This window comes from Ceratotherium simum, chromosome 14 (genome assembly GCF_057802395.1).
Source record: "Ceratotherium simum simum isolate JZ-2026a chromosome 14, ASM5780239v1, whole genome shotgun sequence".
Taxonomy (NCBI): Eukaryota; Metazoa; Chordata; class Mammalia; order Perissodactyla; family Rhinocerotidae; genus Ceratotherium; species Ceratotherium simum.
This window is the reverse complement of record NC_141913.1, coordinates 5,006,310-5,029,535: the sequence shown is the minus strand read 5'-3', so window position 1 is coordinate 5,029,535 and position 23,226 is coordinate 5,006,310. Positions and strand designations below refer to the sequence as shown.

General features: G+C 40.8%; 1 protein-coding gene across 1 annotated transcript in view; it reads left to right on the top strand.

The window, feature by feature from the left end:
* Positions 1–23,226, top strand: part of PIEZO2 (piezo type mechanosensitive ion channel component 2) — a 279,368-nt gene that overhangs the window by 78,231 nt on the left and 177,911 nt on the right. Inside the window, exon 3 of the mRNA XM_087439398.1 lies at positions 18,416–18,578. Within this exon, the coding sequence (XP_087295524.1) occupies positions 18,471–18,578 (108 nt within the window). The 5' untranslated portion in view covers positions 18,416–18,470. The remainder of the gene's footprint in view (positions 1–18,415; positions 18,579–23,226) is intronic.

Genomic DNA, 23,226 nt, shown 5'->3' with positions numbered 1-23,226 from the left:
TGACCGTAAGAGAACAGTTTTAGAAGTCATCTATGTACGTTGAAACTTGTGTTTAAAGTCATTGGAAATGAAGAAAAATCATGAGTATTGTGCTAGTAGCAAAGACATATCAGTAGTCATAGCTATAGGAGAAAGCAGTGATATTTAGTATTTTTTAGTTTTTCACAAGAGAATCTTAGGGCTTGGGAATCAATACTGCATCTTTCCATTGCTGCAATGAATTAGGAGTGGCTCATCCTATCCTGAGAGGCTGAGAGATTTTTTTCTCCAGAAATTTTGTTGAAGGCCATACTGAAGAAGCAAATAATTCTGGACCCTATCCCCCTACAAGTTTTGGTGGCACAGTAGGTGGTAAGCAGAACAAACCACAGGAACCAGCTCTTCAAACAAGTGGAGACAGGTAGTGACAACACCCCCAGCAGAGCAGTGAACTAGCATCACATAGTTCTGCCCTCATCTCCTAACATGTGAGCAATAAAAATCCTGAGAGCATGTCATTCACAGAGCAAATGGAAAACGCTGATCAATTAACGAGTCAATAGCACAGAGGAGTATAAACATTAAAAGACAGAAGTCAGAGAAGCCTCAGAAGTAGCTTCAAATGGCTTGTACCGGATGCTGTTCATTGACCTGCTTGCCATAAACAGAGAGAAAATTGTTTCCACTTGGTCATCATGAGAAATGTTTGGGTTTGAAATCTTCTCTGCACTCTGCTCTGACCGGCAATATATTTACTTAGAAATCTACACAGATAATCGAATTCCATACTGGAATGAATGTAATATCAGTGAATTTGCTCGTGTTTTGTATTAGAACACTAATGGATGTAGACCGCATTGTGCAGAGGATAAGGAGGCCCTTGTCCTTAGAAATCTGAAATCGAATGCTCAGGCTTTGCCCCCACTTGTTGGGTGGTCATCAGCACTTTCCAGAAAACAGGTATTTAACTTCTTGAAGGAAAATGGTGGGAAGATATAAATGTTGTTCTGTTTGACTCATTCATTATTACTAGGATGCATCAGCTGAGTGGCTGGTGTTTGTCTCCATCCCCATCCCACCAAGAATGCTGGTATGTGTTTGTTTTGGGGGTTTTGTTTTGGTGAGGAAGATTAGCCCTGAGCTAACATCTGTTGCCAATCTTCCTCTTTTTGCTTGAGGAGGATTGGCGCTGAGCTAACATCTATGCCAATCTTCCTCTGTTTTATATGTGGGATGCCACCACAGCATGGCTTGATGAGCGGTGTGTAGGTCCACGGCCGGGATCCAAACCCGCAAACCCCAGGCCACTGAAGCAGAGTGCACGAACTTAACTACTACATCACTGGGCCAGCCCCGTGGTAGGTTTTACCAGTCTTCCACACGTTGCCCTGAGTTACTTTTAGCAAAGAACTCCCCCACAAAACAAACAAACAAACAGAAAACCAAAAGCCCACTCCATCTGCTGCTGGGAGGCATTGGGTAGAGGTAAAACCTCGGGGTCAAAGGAGTGGACCCATTCCAGTGGCTAACACTAAGGTTGTTTCTTAATCTTCCTACACTAGTCGTCCGAGTTAGGCACCCCACAATTGCCAGTCTACTCAGGCCCTGCCCCTGCACATGTATTTGACCAACAGCACCCTCCCCCCAGCACCCTGTTCTGTCAGTGGCTCTGCTGTGGGAGCCGAGCAGCCTCACGAGGGCATTGGCATTCTCTACCAAACAAGCCGGGAGTAGCCTGGACTGGTGGCTTGCAAGTGCCTGGAGGACACACAACATTCTCTCTGGGCAAACAGTGGCCAAGTGAGGCTTCAGGGGGAGGAGAAACCAGGCGGAAGCATAGGCCACATTCTTTTCTCTGTTAGAGAATTTTCCTCTCAGTAAGGAGGGGGAGGGATTGTGGAATCTACAGACATGTGACATTAAAACACCCATCTACCAGGAGGATGCCCTAGGGCCATGACAGTGCCTGGCACTTCCTGGGCACTCAAAGAGTATTTAATTCAAGTGCTTGTTAAATTGCCTGGTAAAATGAGAACTTCATGGCCAGCCCCGTGGCTTATCGGTTGGGTGCACACGCTCCGCTACTGGCGGCCCGGGTTCGGATCCCGGGCGCGCACCAATGCACCGCTTCTCCGGCCACGCTGAGGCCGCGTCCCACATACAGCAACTAGAAGGATGTGCAACTGTAACATATGGCTATCTACTGGGGCTTTGGGGGAAAAAAAAAGGAGGAGTATTGGCAATAGATGTTAGCTCAGAGCCAGTCTTCCTCAGCAAAAAGAGGAGGATTGGCATGGATGTTAGCTCAGGGCTGATCTTCCTCACAAAAAAAAAAAAAAAGAAGTGAGAACTTCATGACAGCATGAACAGTTAGCGGTTATGGAACATGCAGCCCCACCAATTTATCAACTATAAAAAATGATGATTTCTTGTACAGTCCAATAAAGAGATATTTATTAAATAAATACTTTCTATCTAGCTTTGAGGTAGACATGAAGAGGCTGGGAAAGAAGCATAAGAAATGGTGTCCTGAATTGCTCACCCATTCTCAAATAGACACCCGAAAAGCTCAATGTTGCCATGGACAGCGTTTGCATTAGTGACCAAGCAACCCAAATGGAGAGACCATGTTCTGAATTGCAGGCCAAGACCTAATGTGGGCAGCTGCTTCCATCCTGGTGAATCAAAGGGGGTAGTATTTGCACAGGGAGAGGGGAGAGTTTGTGAGGCACAGTGACAGGAGTAAGGATACGAGTGAGCGTGACCTGCGTGAGCATCATTGAGAAATTGGCCTGGCTAGAGCAGAAGGCTCGTATCCTGAAAATAGGAGAGAAACACGCCCTGTTCAAATTTGTAGGCATTCAAATCTCAGTGGCCACAGCACACTCTAGGAGTGTTTATTTTATTTGTTTATTTATAAAAATAATGAATCTTTGTTTAGGAGAAAGTCTCTCAATAACCTAGCCACAATCCCCTAAATCAGTGATTTTGTAATAGGTCTTGAACTGTTAAAACACAATTTCCCAGAATTTCAAGCAGAGGGATTCGCAGCAAAAACTGTGTCCTCTGCATCCAGCAATGTTAATTTTATCCTGGCCATAAATTTTTCTCTTAGGGAAATCCCCTGGGGAGAGAAGCCGATGAGGCAGCTTCTGTGGAAATACCACAGTGAAGTGCTCAAGGACCTGTGGGACCATCTTTCTTTCTGAATGTTGAGAGTCACACAATTTCTACTGTTGAGTACACTTTCTGTGTTATTTTCAACAGTTACATATTTACAGATGCAGCTTGTTTAAAGCATGACATCCATATCAAGTGCTGGTTAGGTTTGTTTGCTGTTGTTCCTTCATTTATGTTGTCTCAGATCCGGTTTTCCCTCTAGTCCTGCGCCATCACTCTAGACTGCCTTTGCCACTTCATGCTAGATTCCTCCAGAGAGGATGGTCTCACTCTCTCTCTCTCTCTCATTGGGTTTATTGAGGTGTAATTTACATTCAGTAAAATTCTACCCTTTTTAGGGGTGTAGTTCTATGAGTTTGACAAACGTATACAGTCATGTAACCATGACCACAATCAAGATATATAATATTTCCTTCATCCCAGAAAGTCTCCTTCTGCCCCTTTGTCGTCAATCCCCTCCCTCCCCCAGTCCCAGCCAGCCACTGCTCTAATTTTTGTTTCTGTGGTTTTATCTTTTCCAGATTGTCATGTGAATGGACTCATAGAGCATGTGGCCTTTTGTATCTGGCTTCATACACTTAGCATAATGCTTTTTAGGTTCATCCTTAGAGTAGAAAGTATCTGTACTTCATGCCCTTTTATTGCTACTAAGATTCCATTGTACAGATCACCACAGTTAGCTATTCCCCAGTTGGTTGGGTTGTGGATGTTTCAGGTTTTGGTGATGGTGAATAAAGCTGCTATAAGCATTTGCATGCAGTTCTTTGTGTGGACGTATACTTTTGGTTCTCTTACTCCAGGAGTCTCTTATTGTCTGTTCTGCCTTCAGTCTGCCTGCCAGTCAGTCAATCCTGCATTACTCAAAATGCTTACTGAGAAAACTTTTGAAAACTAAATCACATTTTAACTGCGTGGGGAAGTAGATTTAGAGATATTCTTTGGCAATTCTATTTGTAGTGTAGATCATCACGTTATAGTTTTTGCTTTACAGATTTATATCTTCATTTCTTGGATTTACTTAATGTAGAATATATCTTTTGGTAGTTAAAAATTCAGAGATGTTTTCCACTCATGTGATTAATATTTTATTCCTGGGACAATTTTGATTTGTTTTACAGCTTAGTACTTCTAGTTTGTTATAATATTCTTGCATACAGATCCACACCTTTCACCTGCAATCTCAAAATCAAAAATGTCTGAAAACTTAACATTTAGCCTAATTTTTTTGGGGGGTAGGTGGTGGAAAAGATTGGCCCTGAGCTAACATCTGTGCCAACCTTCCTCTATTTTGTATATGGGATGCCATCACAGCATGGTTTGGTGAGCAGTGTGTAGGTCCGTGCCCGGGATCCAAACCCATGAACCCTGGGCCACTGAAGTGAAGTGTGCAAACTTAACCACTACGCCACCAGGCCAGCCCCTAGCCTAATTTTTTGATAAAACCTAACCTGACCTGAATTCACCTGGTAGCTGAGGGGAGAACATTGCAGTTCATGTGAATTGCCTGCTGCAAGTATTACATCATATAGTAGAGGTGCCTTTCTGAAATCTGGAAAAATATGCATTTTGAAATGCATTTGCTCTGAGAGACTTGGAGAAAGGGTTTGTGTCATCTTCATCTGTGCGCTACACAGCTACCCTACCTGTTTGATAGAACAGAGTTGTGATAGAGGATGTTTTTCAGACTCTTTTTACTGTGACCACGCTAAGAAATACATTTTATGTCATGATCCAGTACAATGCAAATATATCAAATTTCAAAAAACAATAGCTATTCTTACCGCAAGCAATGCACAACTATATTTTTCATTCTGTTTTGTTCTACTGCTTCATGCAAAAGAAAACGCTGGTTGATGGCCACTAAACTTATTTTATAATAAACTAATTAGTCATGACCTGCGGTGAGAAAACACCGGGCTGGAGAGTAATGTCCAGTGTGATTTACAGTAAGTTCGGAAGCAGATGAGAAGTTTCTTTCTATTTCGGCTGTTTATTGTGAGCCATTCCCTGCAACGATGGCAAATGCTTATGTTTCATGACATTTGCAGACTGTCCCATTGACAAATGAGAACTGCTCTGCCTCAGACGTGTGTCGGGGGGGGGTTAAATTCATAATCTTCACATTTCAGATCGAGCACATGGAGACCCCAGGACTGTGTATCCTCCATTAACCTGGCACAAATTGCTCACCTCCAGAGTGTGGATTGTAGTTTAGACAGAGTAGATTTTTCTTGCTTCCCATTTTGGAATAATTTACAAGAGTTTTGCGAGCCAATTAAAGAATTACAATTGGAGTGTGTCGGTCAGGGTTCTGTGGGGGAGCAGAGCCACCCTGTTATGAGATAAAGAGTTTATTCTAGGAACTAGATTGTACACAGTTGTAGGCAGTGCTGGGGAAGTGAAGGTCCAAAAGGGAAGATGGAGGTGCACCAGTCCAGCTAAGAAGTCAGGCGTGTCCCGGAGTTGAAGTGGGGCCCTGCTGGGCACTCATGGACTCTGGAGGGTGCTCAGGAAGCTCTGTCCTCTGTGCAGCTCCTGCTTCTGTGGGTCTACAGGCAGGCATCTGGTGCTGGGCCGGCAGCCCGCTCTTGAGAAGAAGGGCTGGGCAGCGAGTGGAGGAGAACCAGGACATGTGGAACTTACCCAGTGCCTCTTTGTCAGTCCCTCACTGCTTCCTACTATGAAAAGAAAGTACTTCAGAAAGACTGGTCCTGCTTCACCTGCACCTTCCAGATCATGCACAGGTGTCTCTTGGGACATTTCTAAATCAGAACAATGCAGCGTCAGGATTCTGGAAACAGCCCTCACCTTAACCTAGCTGATACAGCACAACCAAGCACTGAGGAGGTTACTGTAAACTGCAGATTATTATTCTATATGCCCTTAACCATTGCCTTCAAAAAACATATTGTAAATGCTCATGATTAGTTTCTGTAGTCAGAAAAGATGTTATAGTCACATAAATAATTCATATAAAAAAAAAAGATTTCTCAATCTGAGCTCATCGGAATACTCTGACTTCTATTAAATAGAAGGTTTAGATTAATTTGCTGCTGTTTTCCTTAGACATTTGCTCAGTGGTACTTTATTCACTAGACAAGTTGCAGATTGGTGGAAAAAAACCTGAGAGCACTTGGGAGAATGCAAAGCTGAATTTGGAACCTGGAACATTGCAGGTGACAGAAGTACCCGTGCACACACGGACTAACTCGAGTGTGTTCTTGTCTCTCCTTACCATCACCTCTTTTTAAATCTCCCTGTTATCAAGAATCAGTGAGGTCCTTTCCCATCCTTCCTTGCCTCTCCATTTTCCTTTCCTTCCCTTTCCAATCAAGCACTTAGATATTGGTGTCCACGAAGCGCACAAGGTGGGAGGTGAAGTGCCGCCTTGAAGTGCTGGCTGTAGCTGCACAGCAGGCGTCTGAGGAAGCAGGGTGATGGGCAGGGGTTGCATGGAGCTGCTGGTGGGAGCATCCCCAGTATGAGAAAGAGACCCTGTACCAGGGGTGGCAGAAGTGGCAGGTAGATGAGGTAGCTGGAGTGATTTGGAAATTAGTTACATTGAACAAAAAATTGATTGGGCATATAACTAAATATATTAAAAACACTAGCAGCCAGATTTCTCACTGTCTGGGCAAAGATTTATAAGTATGGAAAGCGGAGACCGGTAAGAATTGTGAAGTGTTAAATTGAAATGGGAAGATCAGAATGAACTCATGGCTTTTTAAAATATATGTGCACAGAAAGACACAGAAATAGTTGTAAATGTACATTTCTGTGTATTAAAATAGACATAAATATCTGTTCCCTACCTCTGTCAAGTGCGAGGGCCCACATGCAATGATATCCCAGGAGCAGTGAGCACGCCAAGCTCCCCGACCTCTGAGTGCCCGGTGCTGAATACCATCTCCTCCACAACTAAACAGCGCTCTTAGAGGCGAGAAGGGCTGGGAGCAGAGGAAATAGAGGATGGACCTGAAAACCTTACTGTATTAGAAAGTAGGAGAATGCTTAATGAATGATAGGGACATGTCACAGGGGCCAGCTTCCAGGGGCTCTCCCAACTCAGGAGCAATCTAAGCATCAAAATAAATAATGATAGTTTCAAACTACAACCCATCCAGTAAAACAGGACTTCATGGATCCATACTGATACTAGTTAACTAAATAATTAATTAATTGAAGATAAGGGGAAGTACTCGCTCGCAGTAGAACACCAATTAATAATGACGGACATAGCTAATCACCTTTGGCAGCCACCCTGATGGTAGTTGATCCAGGCAGGAGTTGTTGATGACAGCTAAGAGTTGTGGATGAAGTTTGATAAGGAATAGGATATTGGTGTAGTTTTGCAATATTTTCCCACAAAATATAAATCAAATACCAGGGGCGAAATGGTGACTGCAGTGGAGAAAGCTAGCACACACAGCTTGACCACGTGGCCCCCGACTGGTGCACCGAGAAGAGCACAGCATCGTTTCTGCGGTACTTTGGCCAAGAAGCATGAGCCAGGTTGAGAGTCATCCTACGGAGTGAAAGACTGCACTCATTCAGACTGTCAAGGGCATGGAAGACTAAGAAGGAAAGACTGAGTTGTTGTCCCAGATGGAAGGAGATGTGACAGCCACATGCACTGCCTCCTCCTGGGGAGGGTCCTGGCCCTGAAGGAGGATGAGGCATTGTCAGCACATTGGGTGAAATAGGGGTGGGTCTGTCATCAGATGGCAGCATTGTGTCAACGCTGGTTTCCTGATTGGGGAGAAGAGGATCCTTCTCTGGGGGAAGTACACACTTGTGTAGAGAGAAGTGGTGACAAGAAATGGAGATATCTTATCCAGACTCATTGTACAGAAATGCACAAAACACACCAGCACACACCTCTTGCACCTGAACTGAGCTCCTGCTCACTTGATTTAGCCCATTTGCAGTGTGTGTACGTGTGTGTGCACGTGCATGAGTGCACACGTGTGCACTGTGATCATTTTGTCGGTCTCTGGGCTGCTCTGTTTACCCGTCCCTCTTGCTTAGAGCTCTCTTCAGATCCTGGATTGATTCTCCACTAGATTCCTTGGGCCTGACGTTGTGTCTTCTCCTTGTTTCTAAACTCACGAACTTACATAGGAGCAAGCACTGGTTCTTTTTTCATCTCAGCCCACCCCCCTGTCCACTCCCAGGTCAAGCTTCTGCCACTCACCCAAAATTTGCCTAGAGGTGGGGGGGAGGGGGAGGGGCACAATAAACATTTTGGTTTATTGCCACACCCTTATGGGGGAAGTAATATTTTCTTCTTTTTATGACTCAGGAAGCTGAGAAGTTAAATAACTTGCCGTATGTTCACATAAAAGCAAGTGGCTCATAAATATTGACCAATACCTCTCTGAATGCCTTGGCATTGACATTTGAATGTCCAAATGACATTCAAGGTCCTCCCTGGCCTGGACCCTGGTGCCTTTCAAACCTACCTCCTACCATTTGTTCTCATCTTTTATATCACAACAAAATCAATTTTCTTATAATTCCCTGGACACCATGCTGTTTCAGACATCCTTCAAAACCCGTCTCAGACTTCTCCAACTGAGAGAATTGTCCCTATAGCCTCCTTGACAAACAGAGTGAATTATTCCCTCTTTTGTGCTGAGCCTTCAACACACATGTAATGTACCTTTATCTGCCTGCAGGAATTTATTTGCCTTCTATAAGCCTCTCCTGCTATACAAAGACCTCGTTACAAACGGTCAGAGTGTCTCTTTCGGCACTGCCTGCCTAGGACCTGGCAAAATGCCTGCGGTCTGACAGATACTCATACATATTTGTTGAATTAAATTAGCAGAAATGGGGTTCAATTTGAGGTCTTTAAGTCCAAAGTTCATGCTATGTTCTTTATTCCGTGCTATCTCCCAGTAGTGACACAATGCCTCGCTTTTTTCTGGTCCAGTGTTTATGAAGAGGATGAATGTGCTACTCCGTTGCAGCTACCCATTGCATGTCTTATTTTCTTTGTAACAAAATTAATTTTTATTCATTTTTCCCAAGCTATTCAATGCAGTAATTCAAGCAGGAGGGAACATCTGATATGACACATTGTGTTTGTTGCCAGTGTGTCTTAAGGATGGAGATTTCTGGTTGTTTTTAATGTTGTCCTTGTAACCCCACTTTCCACAGAAGCTGGTAGCTCCCCAGCTGGACAGCGTGACCAATGCTTTGGCTTTGACTCGGAAGGCAGACCACTTCAGGATGCGCGCCGGGTGGGGCAGCTGTTTTATAAATGTTATGATGGAGTTTTCTCTTTTGTCATGAATAAATGACTTGGGGACTCTAAATAATGATCTATAGGAATTAGTTTTGTTGAGGGAAGACAGAATATCCTTTGCAAACTCAGAGAAAATAAGTAAGAAAAAGCCAAATGCAAGAGGCAGGGCACGTGCCTTGCCCAGCATGGAGCAGAGGACAACTAGAAAAAGTCCTTGGGTCACCACACTGGCATTTTTATCATTTTTTGACAAGCAATAAGAAAGTTTTTCTGAGGGAGTTTCACCAGAGCCTTTCCTTGGTGATAGCCTTGTTGTGGTCACAAAATCAATAAAAATGAAGCAAATGTGGAGCTTTCATATGCCGAGAGAAGTCGACAAGAGGTGAGACTAGTGGAGAGAATGTATGACATTTTTCACCGATGCTACTACTGACAAGTTCAAAAAAGCACACGTGTTATTTTTGATTGGGACAGTGTAGAAGAGAAGGGAGAAAATTCAAAGTGATAGAAACTGCATCTGTAAAGATCCAGAAGTTGGAATGAATATGTCAGCGTCATAGGATGGCAAGGAGTCTAGAAGGAGTATAAGTTTAAAAGGAACAGTAACTGAGGTTGAGGATGGGGAGCCTTGATCTCCAGGTGCAGTACTATGGATTTGCTGCTATCAGTTTTAGGGTATTTTTTAGAATCTCACCCAAGTGAGTCATATGGCAAAGGGAGTGAGTTTTATTGTTACTGTTGTGGGGTTTTGTTTTATTTTGTTTGTTTTGGTATTTTGATAACAGCTGTGATGTGCTGGTACATGTTGAACAACCAGGTCTCTGGGGAAAAGTACCTGATTTGCAGCTTTTGCCAACTTCCATGACATAACTACTCCTGCTATGGTCGATTTCAAGCTAGTAATATATTGTCCCGCCAGCTCCGGCACACTCCTCAACAGCCGAGTGCACAAGGACGAAGACCAGACAGTCCCCTTAGCCTTTTCCTCCCTTCTCTTCTTTTCCCTCTGGGAATGCCTTCCTTCAAAGCCAGGATCTTTGCACTCTCTGGACTGACCCTCTGCCTCATAAATTACAGAAGTGAAAAAGCCAGCAATACGCTGATATGGGAATGAAGTGTGTGTATTCCAAATGGAAAGTAGCAACTTATCACAATGAGATAAGTGGATTAAAATATTCAAGCAGTGTTTGACCTTTAAAGTACTCAACACAAATCCAGCCACTAATATAAAAAAAGAAATTATCAAGAAAATCCAGCACTAACTCATACGTTTAGATAATTAGAAATTGGCATTTAATTGCTATTTTAGTGATAGAAAAGATGTCTAAATTTACAGAAATGAGCTAACTGTTTGGATTCTCTAATGCATCATCAACTGTGGAATCCCTTCATTTGAATGTTGACAGTAATTCTCAATAAATGTTGCATTTCTTTCCAGATTTTCTAATCTAAGGCTTTCTCCATTTACATCAAACATGTTAGTCTTGCTATATGTAACTTGCTATATGAGGTCAGATATTAAATAAAAAGATAGCCTTGGTACATATTCTAAAGACATATGTGGGAAGCAGTTGAAATCAGAGTCCTATGTCTTTCATTGTTTTTACTATTAGATATACATTCACTTTATTTGTCTGCTCTTAAAGTTGTTTATTAAATCTGAGTGACTAATGGACCTGGATCAGATAGAGTCATACATAAGAAACTTAAGAAAAACAAAAGTAGACTGACTCTTAGTGCATAAACTTCAGAGGCCACCAGAGAACTAGGTACAACCATTTTAATAGTTTGTATTCATTTAAATAATGCTCATTTGATATTTTGATCATTTTATTGGAATTCAATTGAAATTTACCTTCCTACCAACTCTGAACCAAAGGACTTGCTCCCCAAAAAGAGTAGCCTAGAGGGCTGGCCCGCTGGCATCAAGGTTAATTTCGTGCGCTACACTTTGGCGGCCCGGGGTTCATGGGTTCGGATCCTGAGTGTGGACCTGCGCACCGCTTATCAAGCCATGCTGTGGCGGGCAGCCCACGTGTAAAGTGGAGGAAGATGGGTGTGGATGTTAGCCCAGGGCCAATATTCCTCAGCAGGAAGAGGAGGATTGGCAACAGAGGTTAGCTCAGGGCTAATCTTCCTCACAAAAAAAAAAAAAAAAAGAGAGAGTAGCCTAAATGGAATTGTTCTTTTTGAACTTCTGAAGATGTCTGTGGTTGTGTTCATACCTGGATGGTCCTTCTTGGCAATACCTGAAACTCATTTTTCTTCTTTCCTGGTCTCATGTCAATTTCATCGCCTTCTTATTTTGGATTTTCCTAGTCGAAATAAAATTTTAGAATTGGAAAGACCCTTAGAAGTCATTTAATCAGTGAGAAACTGAAACTTAGAAAAATAAAGTAGTTTTGCCATGAATTTACATGCCTGTCTCACTTCTTCTCTGGACTTTGACAGGAAAATGGTAACTGAATTTGATCAATGAGTCAATCAGACCAAATATAATCATGGCCATTATGGCATCAATTGGTCATTATCTTTCCCAGGCAAGGTAATTGACTTAATGTTTTTAAGATATGTTCTACACAAGGAATTCTAAGCAGTATGACTGTTCCAACTTTTAAAAATAATGTAAAACATTAAAGATGTACTTTTGTGCCTACTAACCAGCTTAAGAACTTGAACATTACCAACACAGGTGATTATATCCCTCCCGCCTGCCCAGAAATAGATATTTGTCATTTTCATGTAGTTCCTTATGCACAAATCCCTAACCGATCTATATTCTGCATGTTTTCTACTTTTTCTTTTTTGCTCAACATTATGTTTATGAGATACATCCATAATTATAGATGTAGATCTAGGTCACACATGTATTTGCACTAATTTTTTGATTTATATTATTTATTTTATTTTATGGATATGTGCAAATTTAATCTATTCATTTTCCTCTTGATGGATGTGTGGGTTATTCTCAATTTCCAGCTTCCTCGACTCCCTTTCAAGAGGTATAATCACTCTGAACAAATAAGATCAATGTGACTGTAACAAGATTGGAAGGGAAATGTTTGCCTGTTTAAGAGAACATGATGTTTTAAGCAGCTTAGCATATGCTTTTATATATGAGAAATGTAATTGTCACATGTCTGGAAAGCAGCACTATCTAGGATATCATTTTCTGGGAAAATGTGTACATCAATCTCATTAATTTATTAAAACAGGACTTCTACACAAAACCTGGTTAGTCTGATTCCAAATGCAGAATTTACTCAAAATAAAATTTAATTTATTGTTATATATCCTGTAATGTATACTTATAATTAGTTTAGAGAGCCTCCCACATATATTTACTCTGTGCCATGCACTGTGCCTGGACAATGACTTTAGCCAACATATGTGAGAAGAAAACTCTCAAATCTACCCCTTCAGCTGTGACGCCACTCGCAGGTACAAATCCCATGTGGCTTCTAGCATGAACTATCACCTGTGCACCTGAATGTCCTAACTGCACTCACACTTAGCATGAAAGCACCACCTCCACACCTCACTTCACAAAACCAAATTGCCATCTCTCCTACCGTCCCAGTTTCCTTGATGATTATGTTCCTCCTTTGCTCCAAATTCTTCAGTAGTTCTGGTTATGTGAATTCTTTGCCAAAAATTCAGGCCCAGTAGAACCTGACCATAACCCATCTTTCTGACTTTATATCCCTTACACACCTTTGTAACCAACAGTCAGTGCCCAGAGACAGTGCCTGGCACATAGTAGATGCTTAATAAATATTTTTTAAATGAATGAATAAAAAATTCTGCCAAATCGAGCCATTTAATGTTCAATAGATACACTTCATATCCCTTGATCTTGAAATGCTTTTTTAACCAATGTATGTATTTAAACTGAATATATATTTTTAATGATTTATAATTTCCAACTTTGACAATTATATCTTTGTGTCCAGATAACTGAGATGTTACTCATGAACTCCCCCGATCTCCAGCCATTCCCTAGACAACAGTAATGTGTCCTCCCATTTGTGTTTGTATTTGATCTTCCCTGAACTAAATTACAGGGCCCTTTGTGGCAGACATCTTGTCTAATTCTTCGACAGTACTTTACACAAGCTACTGTCATAAGAAGCAAAGAGTAAATATTTGGAGATAGCATTCATTCCACCAGCCTTTACTCAGAGTGCACTCTGTACTACAGATATATATATACACACACACACAAACACACAAATATAGTATACATATATACATACATATATAGACCTCATGGATACAGAGAGGAAATAGACAGGAGGCTCTGTCAGGCAGATTCGTAAATAAGTGAGTGACATAAAGTGTTCAACATTTTTTGATTGAATATGTGCAAGGTATGGCAGACATCTAAAGGAGGAAATGGTCAATTCTATTACAAGAAGGATGGCGGAAGAGCTTCAGAGTGGAGATGTGGGAGGTGAGTCTTGAGAGATGAGGAGAATATAAAAGTGTTGTGGGAGAAGGGCATCATTGGCCAAGGGAGAAGACTAGCTCAGAGGGAAAAACACTTGCGTATTCTGGGTATATGCATTTAGGGTGGCTGGAATTTGAGGTATGTTGAAATCACAGCCAGAAATAAGGCAAACAGGTCCTGGAACACAGAGGGCCTCCTATGCTATGCTCAGGAACATGGACCTTGCCTGGAGGCCGTGCACTTAACATGCTCAAGCTTATGCTTCTAAAAATTAAACGCTGGCAATAATGGGGAGGCCTAATTGGCAGAAGGGACAACCTGAGTCAAAATAATAAAGATGCTATTTCAGTAATCCAGGATCCAGAACTGAGCCCTGGAGATAAAGAGGAGCACAGGTAAGAGAAATGTTGTGGAGACAAAATCTCCATAGTTGTTCAGTTAAAGAGTGGCAGAGTCAAGATTCTGTCTCGATTGCTAGATTGATGACAACATCATTTTTCAAGGTTAGGAATATAGGATGAAGAGCACATTTTGGAATAAAGGCAACATTTAGTTTTGAAAAGCTATGAAATACTGAAGTGAAGATATCTAGTAGGAAAATCCAGTAGCAGACACATATCTACTACTGTGTCTCGGGGCACACACTTGCACTGGATATGTAGATTTGTAAGTCATCAGATAGGTGCTGATTGGAGTCTTGGAGATGGATATATCATTCAGGTTTACCATGTAGAGTTAGAAGAAAAATAAGTGAAGAGCAGAACCTTGCAGACTCATCATGGAGGAGGTGGAGAAGAGTCTGGTAGGTACAATCCAGCCCAGTATTTCTTAGGGGGATTTCCCAGCAATGTGAATTTTCAGGGATACTCTTAGGTAGGAAAAGAACTGGAAGAGAGAGGTAAGAAAACCAAGGAGGGTAGATTTGAGAGCAGAAGGGGTTGATCTTGTTTGTTACATGCAGCACAAAGGTGGAGTATGATGAGAATTAGAATGAGTCCCTACTTTTAGGAGATAACTGGTGACCCCTAACAGGGCATTTTCTGAGCAGTGTGGGCAAGGAAACCTGTTGCAGTAGGTAGAAGATGGGTGAGGTGGGGACAGGTGCAGTGAGTGTTGGCTGTACTCAGAAGACAGCTCTGAGCAGAAGGTGCTCTGTCCCTAACTGTGCAGTTGAGCCATCCCTTTAGCTTTTCCCCTGGTTGGTTTGTAAGATGAGGAGGTAGATTAGATTATTTCTAGTTCTCTTCCATCTCCATAATTGCAATGACTTACTGAGTGAATGAGTGGATAGTTGGGTGATTGGATGAGGGAATAGAATGAGATGTCACTGACTTCTAAAATTATTAGAGGCCTATTGAAAACCAAATTTATAGGAATTAGCCACACTTTAGTATAGTTTCAGAATTATCCATTTATTTCCACCAAAAATCTAGACGGGGGCCAGCCTGGTGGCATAGCAGTTAAGTTCGTGCGTTCTGCTTCGGCGGGCCGGGGTTTGCCAGTTCGGATCCTGGGAGTGGACCTACTCACTGCTCATCAAGCCATGCTGAGGTGGCATCCCACATAGAAGAGCTACAACTCTACAACCATGATACACAACTATGTGCTGGGGCTTTGGGGAGAAAAAAGAAGAAGAAGAGGAAGATTGGCAACAGATGTTAGCTCATGGCCAATCTTCCTCAGGAAAAAAAAAACAATCTAGACCAATGAGCAGCCACACAGCATTTCCTAAAACTGTACCATGAGCTCTGGCTCAGCAGAATGTATTAGATGTTAAATAAAATGTTTAAGAATGGCTTGTGGTCAAATAAATTTGGGAAACAGAATTTTAAATAAACTCAAATTTATTGTTTTACTATAGAACTTCTCAAGTCGTTTACAACAGTAATATGCATTGTGGTTTTCTAACACTTGTTTGACTAGAGACTTTTTTTCTTTTGTTTTGTCTTGTTTTGTTTTAATTCACGGCGTTTCTGAAGACTAGCATTCTGGTTAATGTCCTTTAGTAGACACTGGTCTAAACAATGAAGAACGAAGCTTCATCAATAAGATGGTCCCTAAGTGACATATCAATTAGACTATGATGTGTTCATCAAACATACTCTTCATTATATTCTTCCAAAGTCTCATTGTTTCTGCCAGGGCAGTATTATGAATGCACTGCTTTGTTAACTCAGCAAGCCAAGAGTAGTAGTTATAGGTTTGCACCTCTGTGGCTGAAGGATTCCATTCTAAATCGGATCGCAGCCCAAGGCTGGATCCAGTAGCTGAATTCTATTGGGTGGAGTGACTGCTTTTGCAAACTGCATTCATTTACTCCGTTAATATAGGTATGCTATGAAATGTCTCTTTTGGAACCAGGAAGCACAAAGGCGAGACTGTTGCGTCAAAGCGACTCTTTGCAAATTGAGAACTTAATGCAGTCCACAGGCGGGAAAGGCTCTGCTCTGCTTTCTTGAGTCTCTGTTGTGGTGCAAGAAGCAGCTGAGGCCACAGCTGGAGCTCTGGCTCCCTTCCTTTAAGAACTCTTTCCCTCAACTCCGCTTGCTTGGTGTTTTTCATAAAATGCATAGTCAATCTGTTTTCCTGAAGGAGCTATAATAATCCTTTCCCCAAAATCCACCCGAGGAGGACCGGCTGGCTCTCCTGACCTCAGCCCCACACAGGAAGCACCCACCAAGCCTGGCTGTTGTTTTCTGGTCTCCCTCCTTGATCCCCCTTTCCTTCTCATTCTAACAATGTTAATTCTCGTTGCGCTGTTTGATCACATTAGCCATACTTAAAAAGTGTACAACAAATCTCTACATTCTTCCTATGGTAAAATCAATCATCAGATTTCATTATTATAAATTTAGTTTGTATGAAGTTTTCTTGATTGAATGCTCTTAGTCTCACTCCAAATGAAAGAAATTTGCCATTTTTTGAAACCTCTCACACAACCATGTTTGTTTTATTTATGGAGGTAAGGGGATCTCTCATCACTTTCATGTTTCTCTGTTCAGAAAATTTTAGAGCCATGTGTAAAAGTGAAGCTTATGCAGGGCATGGCCTCTTCCAGACCATTGTTTTAAAAAGCCAATTAGACTGGTCTGAGGAATTTTTCCTATAAGATCCTAGATTAGAAGACTCTTTACTTAATTAAGATTTAACTTTTATGTATATTATAGTAACAAATAAGTGGAAATATTCTAAGTGTACAGTAGTAGTGGACTGTCTGACCATGAGCATCGTAATGTTTAAAAATCATCAATGGGTTGTAGAAATGTTAGTGATATATTAAATGATCAAATCAGTTTCAAAACAATAGGTAAAGAATGAGCTTAGTTTTATTAACTCTAAATATGCAATTTATGCAGAAAAGGAAGATCTAAGGGAAGGCCATGTGGATACACCTGTGAGAACACAGTGGTTGAGAGCATAAAATTTGGACTTAACAAGAGCTTGAGTATAATTCTGTTCTCACTCTATCTCTGTGACTCTAGGGAAGTAAGTTTATCTTTTGAGGCCGTAGTTTTTCATATGTAAAAGGAGGATAAATAATAATGCCTAACTCTATATGGGGTTGGTTGGATTAAATAATATGTGCCCAGCTCTTAGCAGAAAGCAATTGCTCAGTAAGTGGTAGATATTATTAATAATTTTTTAAAATTTACCAAAATGTTAACAATGATTATTTCTAGGTGATGGGGGTCTTGCTATTTATGATGTTTTTATGTTTTTACCAAAATATATAATACATACAATATAAATGATTACAGTATGTATTTAATCACATAAAGTATATATGAAAAAAATGTATCTTTACATGATATATATTCCTGTCTTTTGCTTCCTATCCCTAAACAAGTTTTATCTCTGGTAAACATTGACTCACTTTCATTTGACTCAAATGAGATAAAGAAGGCAAATAGTCTTATCTCTTTGGCACAGAGGAAGATCACTTAACTCGGAGAATTCCTCCAGTGGAATGCAGTGAGGCAGTCATACTTGCCCTTGAACCCAAATCTACTTCTAAGTTCACTGTTAATTCTCCAAGATTAGAGGAAGAGACATACTAGATATACCTTTCTTGAACAGTAGGGAAAACAAAATCAACCAAGTACTCAAAATAATGAGGAGGCCCTGGGTTTAAGGATTACTTTAACATTGTCTCTATTTTTCCCTTCCAGCTTTGATTTACATCTGGTAAAATATCTCCTAGCTGCTAGTACATGTCTAGTTTTTAACTGCTTCAGCTAGTTTGCAGACGCCTGTATCTGTGGGACATGTGATTTACTTAATAACAATATAGTTCATTAGCATGTTTTAGGAGTGAGAATTGGTTTAGGATTCCTCATAATATTTCAGAAACTCCAGTGAAACCCTGGAACCTTCCTTATTCTTAGTAGATTCCATAAGACTCTGAGGTCAATGCAAAGCTTTCTAGCACCCATCCAGGCAGAAACTGAGCATCCCTTATTTTAAATGATTAAGAAGCTTCAAACATACTTTAAGACAGTTTAACCACAAAAATATAAAAACAACTAAATTTCCTCCCCCTCTCTTTTCCCTTGTAGCTTAAAGGGAGCCGACGCTGGCAATGGGATCAGAGTGTTTGTACCTGATATCGGGATGTTCATTGCTAGTCTGACCATCTGGCTCGTCTGTAGGAACATTGTTCAGAAACCAGTGACAGAAGAAGCAGCACAGTGTAACCCGGAGTTTGAAAATGAAGAATTGGTAAATCAAACTTCATGCATCTTCCTTCTTTGATTTCTGAGGGCCTGGACACTTAATAGCTTGTGGAAGTGTAATAGTAATAATTAAGTATGCATAGCGCTTTATGCTTTACCATGCTTGGCTTAAATGGTAACAGTGACTTTGCACAGCCCCCTTGTATAGTCCTGATGGGCAGGCATTCTCAGCCACACCTTGGCCGTGAGAACACACGTTCAGGGAACGTGAGTGCTGCCCTCCGTGAGACATTCAGCCCCCAAGGGCCAGGACTTGACCCAGTGTTCTTTTCACTGTCCCAAACTGTTATCTAATATCATCTCAGATGGTTAACTTTTTCAATTCATAGTATTATGGTCCATTGGTCTAGATACCTTAGTTATTGCAAAATATTTAGAGAACAAGTAACACCAGGTAGTTTTAGGAGAAAAAAATTAATTCTATCTTGAAGGGAAGCTTTCTGGTCTGTGCACTTCAGAGTGGAGTTGTGTTAACTCAGCATGCTTTGATCAAGTTATTTTAAAACACTTAAGAGAAAAAAAATATATACATTTGGAAAAGTGTAAGAATTAAAAAAAGGTAAAAATAATGAGTAAAATGTATGTTAATTTTTAGCTGTGTTTTCTGTTGGGAAGGGTTTCAGGAGTAGCTGTTGGATCAGGGACCATGTCAGACTTCACTCCTTGGTGTATGGGGAGAGCGAGTAGCATTGTATGGGAGCCTGTCCCCCGACCTGATTCAGAACACTGCTATGTTCTAATAACTTTACTTTCTTATGTGAGTTTAGGTGACATCGATTTAAAAAGTAATTGATTTGGTAATTTAAAGGTGACATTTACAAAGAAAAAAGTTACTAAAAAGACTTAATTTGGACATGTGACACAAGACACAACTACCAAATGTCTTTATTCGTAAGCTTTGGCAAGAAATTATACTTTTAAAACTGAAGTTGATTGAAATTACTTATATTAAGACTGGTAACCACAAAGGCATCAAAGGAAGAAAATTCTCGGTTATGGCACATGAGTTGTGTGCTTCACAAATAAGCAGCAAATTGCCGTGTATACTTATTAAAAACAAAACAACAAAGAAAGAGAGGATATAATTTAATACTTCTGTACAAACTAGAAATGATATTATTGCCTAAAATCCTTATGGGTAAAAGTTGCAGTCACATTGCATATCAATTTTCTGCAATTTTTAAGGCAAACATTAAAAAGGTACTTGGTGTTAAAAATAATTCTATCAGGTTAGTCACTAACCACATCATGCATCCAAGTCTACACACTGTACCACACTTCTTAGTGCCCCAAAGCAGATAAAACTATGAAAGTGCTTTTTGCTTCTTGTTGACTTACAATTTTAAGACAGAAAATTAAAAATTTTAATATGCATTTTTAACATTTGAATTTTATTTTATAATATTTACATCCTTGAAAATAATCTGGCTTAAATAATCCTTACCATAAGTTGTCCAAGTTCAGTGAAAGTAGACCTATTAACTCAAGCTCTCCAGACTTAGGATTTTTCATTATTATTTTTTATAGAGGCAAGATTGTTTTACAATTATCTTCATATTACAGATGGAGGGTAAAGGATATTTCTCACAAATTAGGTGGACTCTGAAGTCAGAGTTGGGAGCCACCTAATAGTGGCTGTGTGACGGTGAGAAAAGTGTTTATTCTCTTTCTTCTTCTGCAAAGTGGAGATAATAAGAACCCCACATCACAGAGTTGTGAGAACTAAATGAAATGCCAAATAAAAACCCCAGGCACAGTGCCTGCTCAATTGGGTTGCTTAGGAAAATGCTACTTGCTCTTCTCATGTTGTCTTCTCCAATTTGAGAGGCAATAGAGCAATTTCAAATTGCGGGTCCTCTTAGAATGACAGAATGACAGTATGTTAGAGGTGGACTCACTCAGTAAGAGAATCCCTTCTGTGCCATTCGTAACAGACAACCACGAATGAATTACAAAGCTTCTTATAAAAAGAACTTCTATCTCCAAGGACTAGGAAGCCTACGTTGACTGACAGAAGGTAATGGATGTTAGGTTATGGTTAGGGTCACACATCTGGTGAAGAGACACAAAGCTGTCACATGGATTACTTCTGAAATCGTGTTTTCTTCCTGACTTCACTCAACTCTCAAAGACCGATTTATGGTACCTCTCTCCCACTTGAAATTCATTTAAATATCTGTGCCCCATATATTATTAATCTCATTATTTAATGATAACAATATGAGGGGTAGATACTCTAAACATTATTTATTTGGGGCTTTGAAAATACTAAACATCATATTATGAGTTTGATTTTCCTCTCAGTTAAATTTGTTTTGGCCTAATTTAGATATTCATATCCATTCTCTTAGCACATTCCTGCCCACCAGGCAGCCCACGAGGAGCAGGCTGGGGTGTGAATCTTCTGAGATGCATCCGCAAGGAAATATTTCTCACATGCGAACAATCTGGCTTGAGTCTGAAAAGAATAGGAGTACATGGCCAAGAGAAACAGGGGAATTTATTTTATTTTTGAAGGACCCAGCGTACTTCCTGCTGCTTATAAATCTTGGCGTTTGCTCTCTAGATTGTTTGGTTTCTGAGGATCCTTTGAAAGAAGAGTGTGTGCTGGCATTGTTTCGTTGTTCATTTATCTCAGTGCGGAAACGGCAGGATTAATTCGCTGGTGCCTGGGAGAATTCCTTTTCCAGTCCAGCCTGGTTTTAAAGTAGCAACTAATCCCTGGGGAAGACTCAGTCTTCCCTAATCTTCATCGACTCAATAATGAGGCTCAAGTTTGCTGTTTTAAAGAGCATCACGAATCCAAGGACTCCCCTCAAACTCCCTGGGCGTGGAGACCAGCAGGCCGCGGGAGCGTCTGCTGCACTCGCATTTCCCGGAGAGCGACCAACTCCTCAAGGACTGTAAAAGGTTCTTTTCCAACGGACACATCTGTCGTCTTGTTTTTTTGTTAATTTTAATTCAGAAGCAGATCTACAAATCATAAGTGGGAGAAAGATTCCTATTCTTAAATCTTAAAAAAATACATTATTAATATGTATATTAAACCAAATTTATGATAAATTAAATGTTTATTCAAATAAGAATTTTAGTCATGACTTGGTCTACTTAAAGAGGCATCTTCTAAAGAGTCTGACAAATCAAATATGAAGGGTAAAAAGAATATTCCAGTATAAGTCATCACCCGTGTGTTAAAAATTCAGTGATGCAACATTTAGGTCCTGCTAATGTTATTTGGAAATTCATTCTGAACTTCAAAACCTGCACCCTCCTTTCTAATCTCTACCGTCCGTTAGGTTGCTGTGGCATCTGCATGCTGGTCCATAAAGTGACCAACTGGGCTGTGCTTCAGGTTTCAGCTTTGAGAGTCAAGTTACTATTTTTTTAAAAGAGGAAGAAACAAAGAATGGAAGAAATCCTTCTTTTGACTGTCGCCTTCTAATTAGGCATCCACCATTTGCTCAGTTCTCACCCAAGATTTAGTCCGCAGTTACCTGCTTTACATTTTCTAGATCTTGTTTTTTCAGGCACACAGACATGACCCGCTGAAACACGGAGCCGTTTAGAGTGGGAAGAAGCTGCCCAGCGGCCCTGCAAACCTTGCCCTTCATAACTTTTGCTGCCTCTCAAGGTCACTCTCAGAAACTGGGCAAGAACTTACGGTCACATGTCCCTCAAAATGCAGCTTACTTGGTCTGCCTTCTCTGGGTTAAACACATTCACAATTTGAGCACAGCTTTTAATTCAAGTGATTTTGGATGCCGTTAGTTTAGATAAAGAAAATTTTTCATTGGAGGAAATCATTAGCCTGTCGTCTTCAAGGAAGCTTCACGTAGGCTTCAGTATTGCAGTGTGAGGAGGCAAGAGCATGGACTCCCACTCATCCTTTCCTCTGGTAAAAACACATGTGGGGAGCAGCTGTGACAGTCACTCAGAGGTGTCATCATCACCTAGAAAGGCAGGGACCTTGTTATTGGCAGTGTGTTAACTAACTGAACTTTGCCTAGACTGGATTTGAATATGTGACTGATAGTAAAAATAACTTAAAGAATGAGCAGTTAGGAAGTCAGCTCAAATATCTTTAAACTATTAAAAATGAAACTATTACAAATTACATCTTCATTTCTATCTCACCTACTTCTTAATTCACTTAACAACACTTCACAGTGTGTACCACTTCTCTGCTTTTTTAAAAGAATCAAAGCTCCAAAGTAGACTTGTACTTTTAACAATATTTCTGGATCATGTTTTTAGAAATTCTCAGAACGTTTTGTTCTGTCCTTGGAATACTTGATAGGCAATTTCCGGCATTTGAACTGCAAATAACAACAAAACGCCCACATGGGAAGCTTGTTGGGGGGAATGGCAGAGCCCATGTCCCTTCAGTGGGGGGTAGAATAGTCAGGTACGTGCTGAAGTGAGAGGCACAGAGTGCCACCACTGCCACCTGCTCCAACTCCTGAGGGTCTGCATCACCCACAGGAGTGCACGTCACTCCTCTGAGGGCGGTCGTGCCTTCCATCCTTCTTTCAACTAGATACCCCTGACATGGAGTTGTCACCAACTTAATGTTAAGCAGTTTGCCATGTGCCTTTCAAAATGTTGGCTATGTGTTTGGGGACAGGAGACACAGC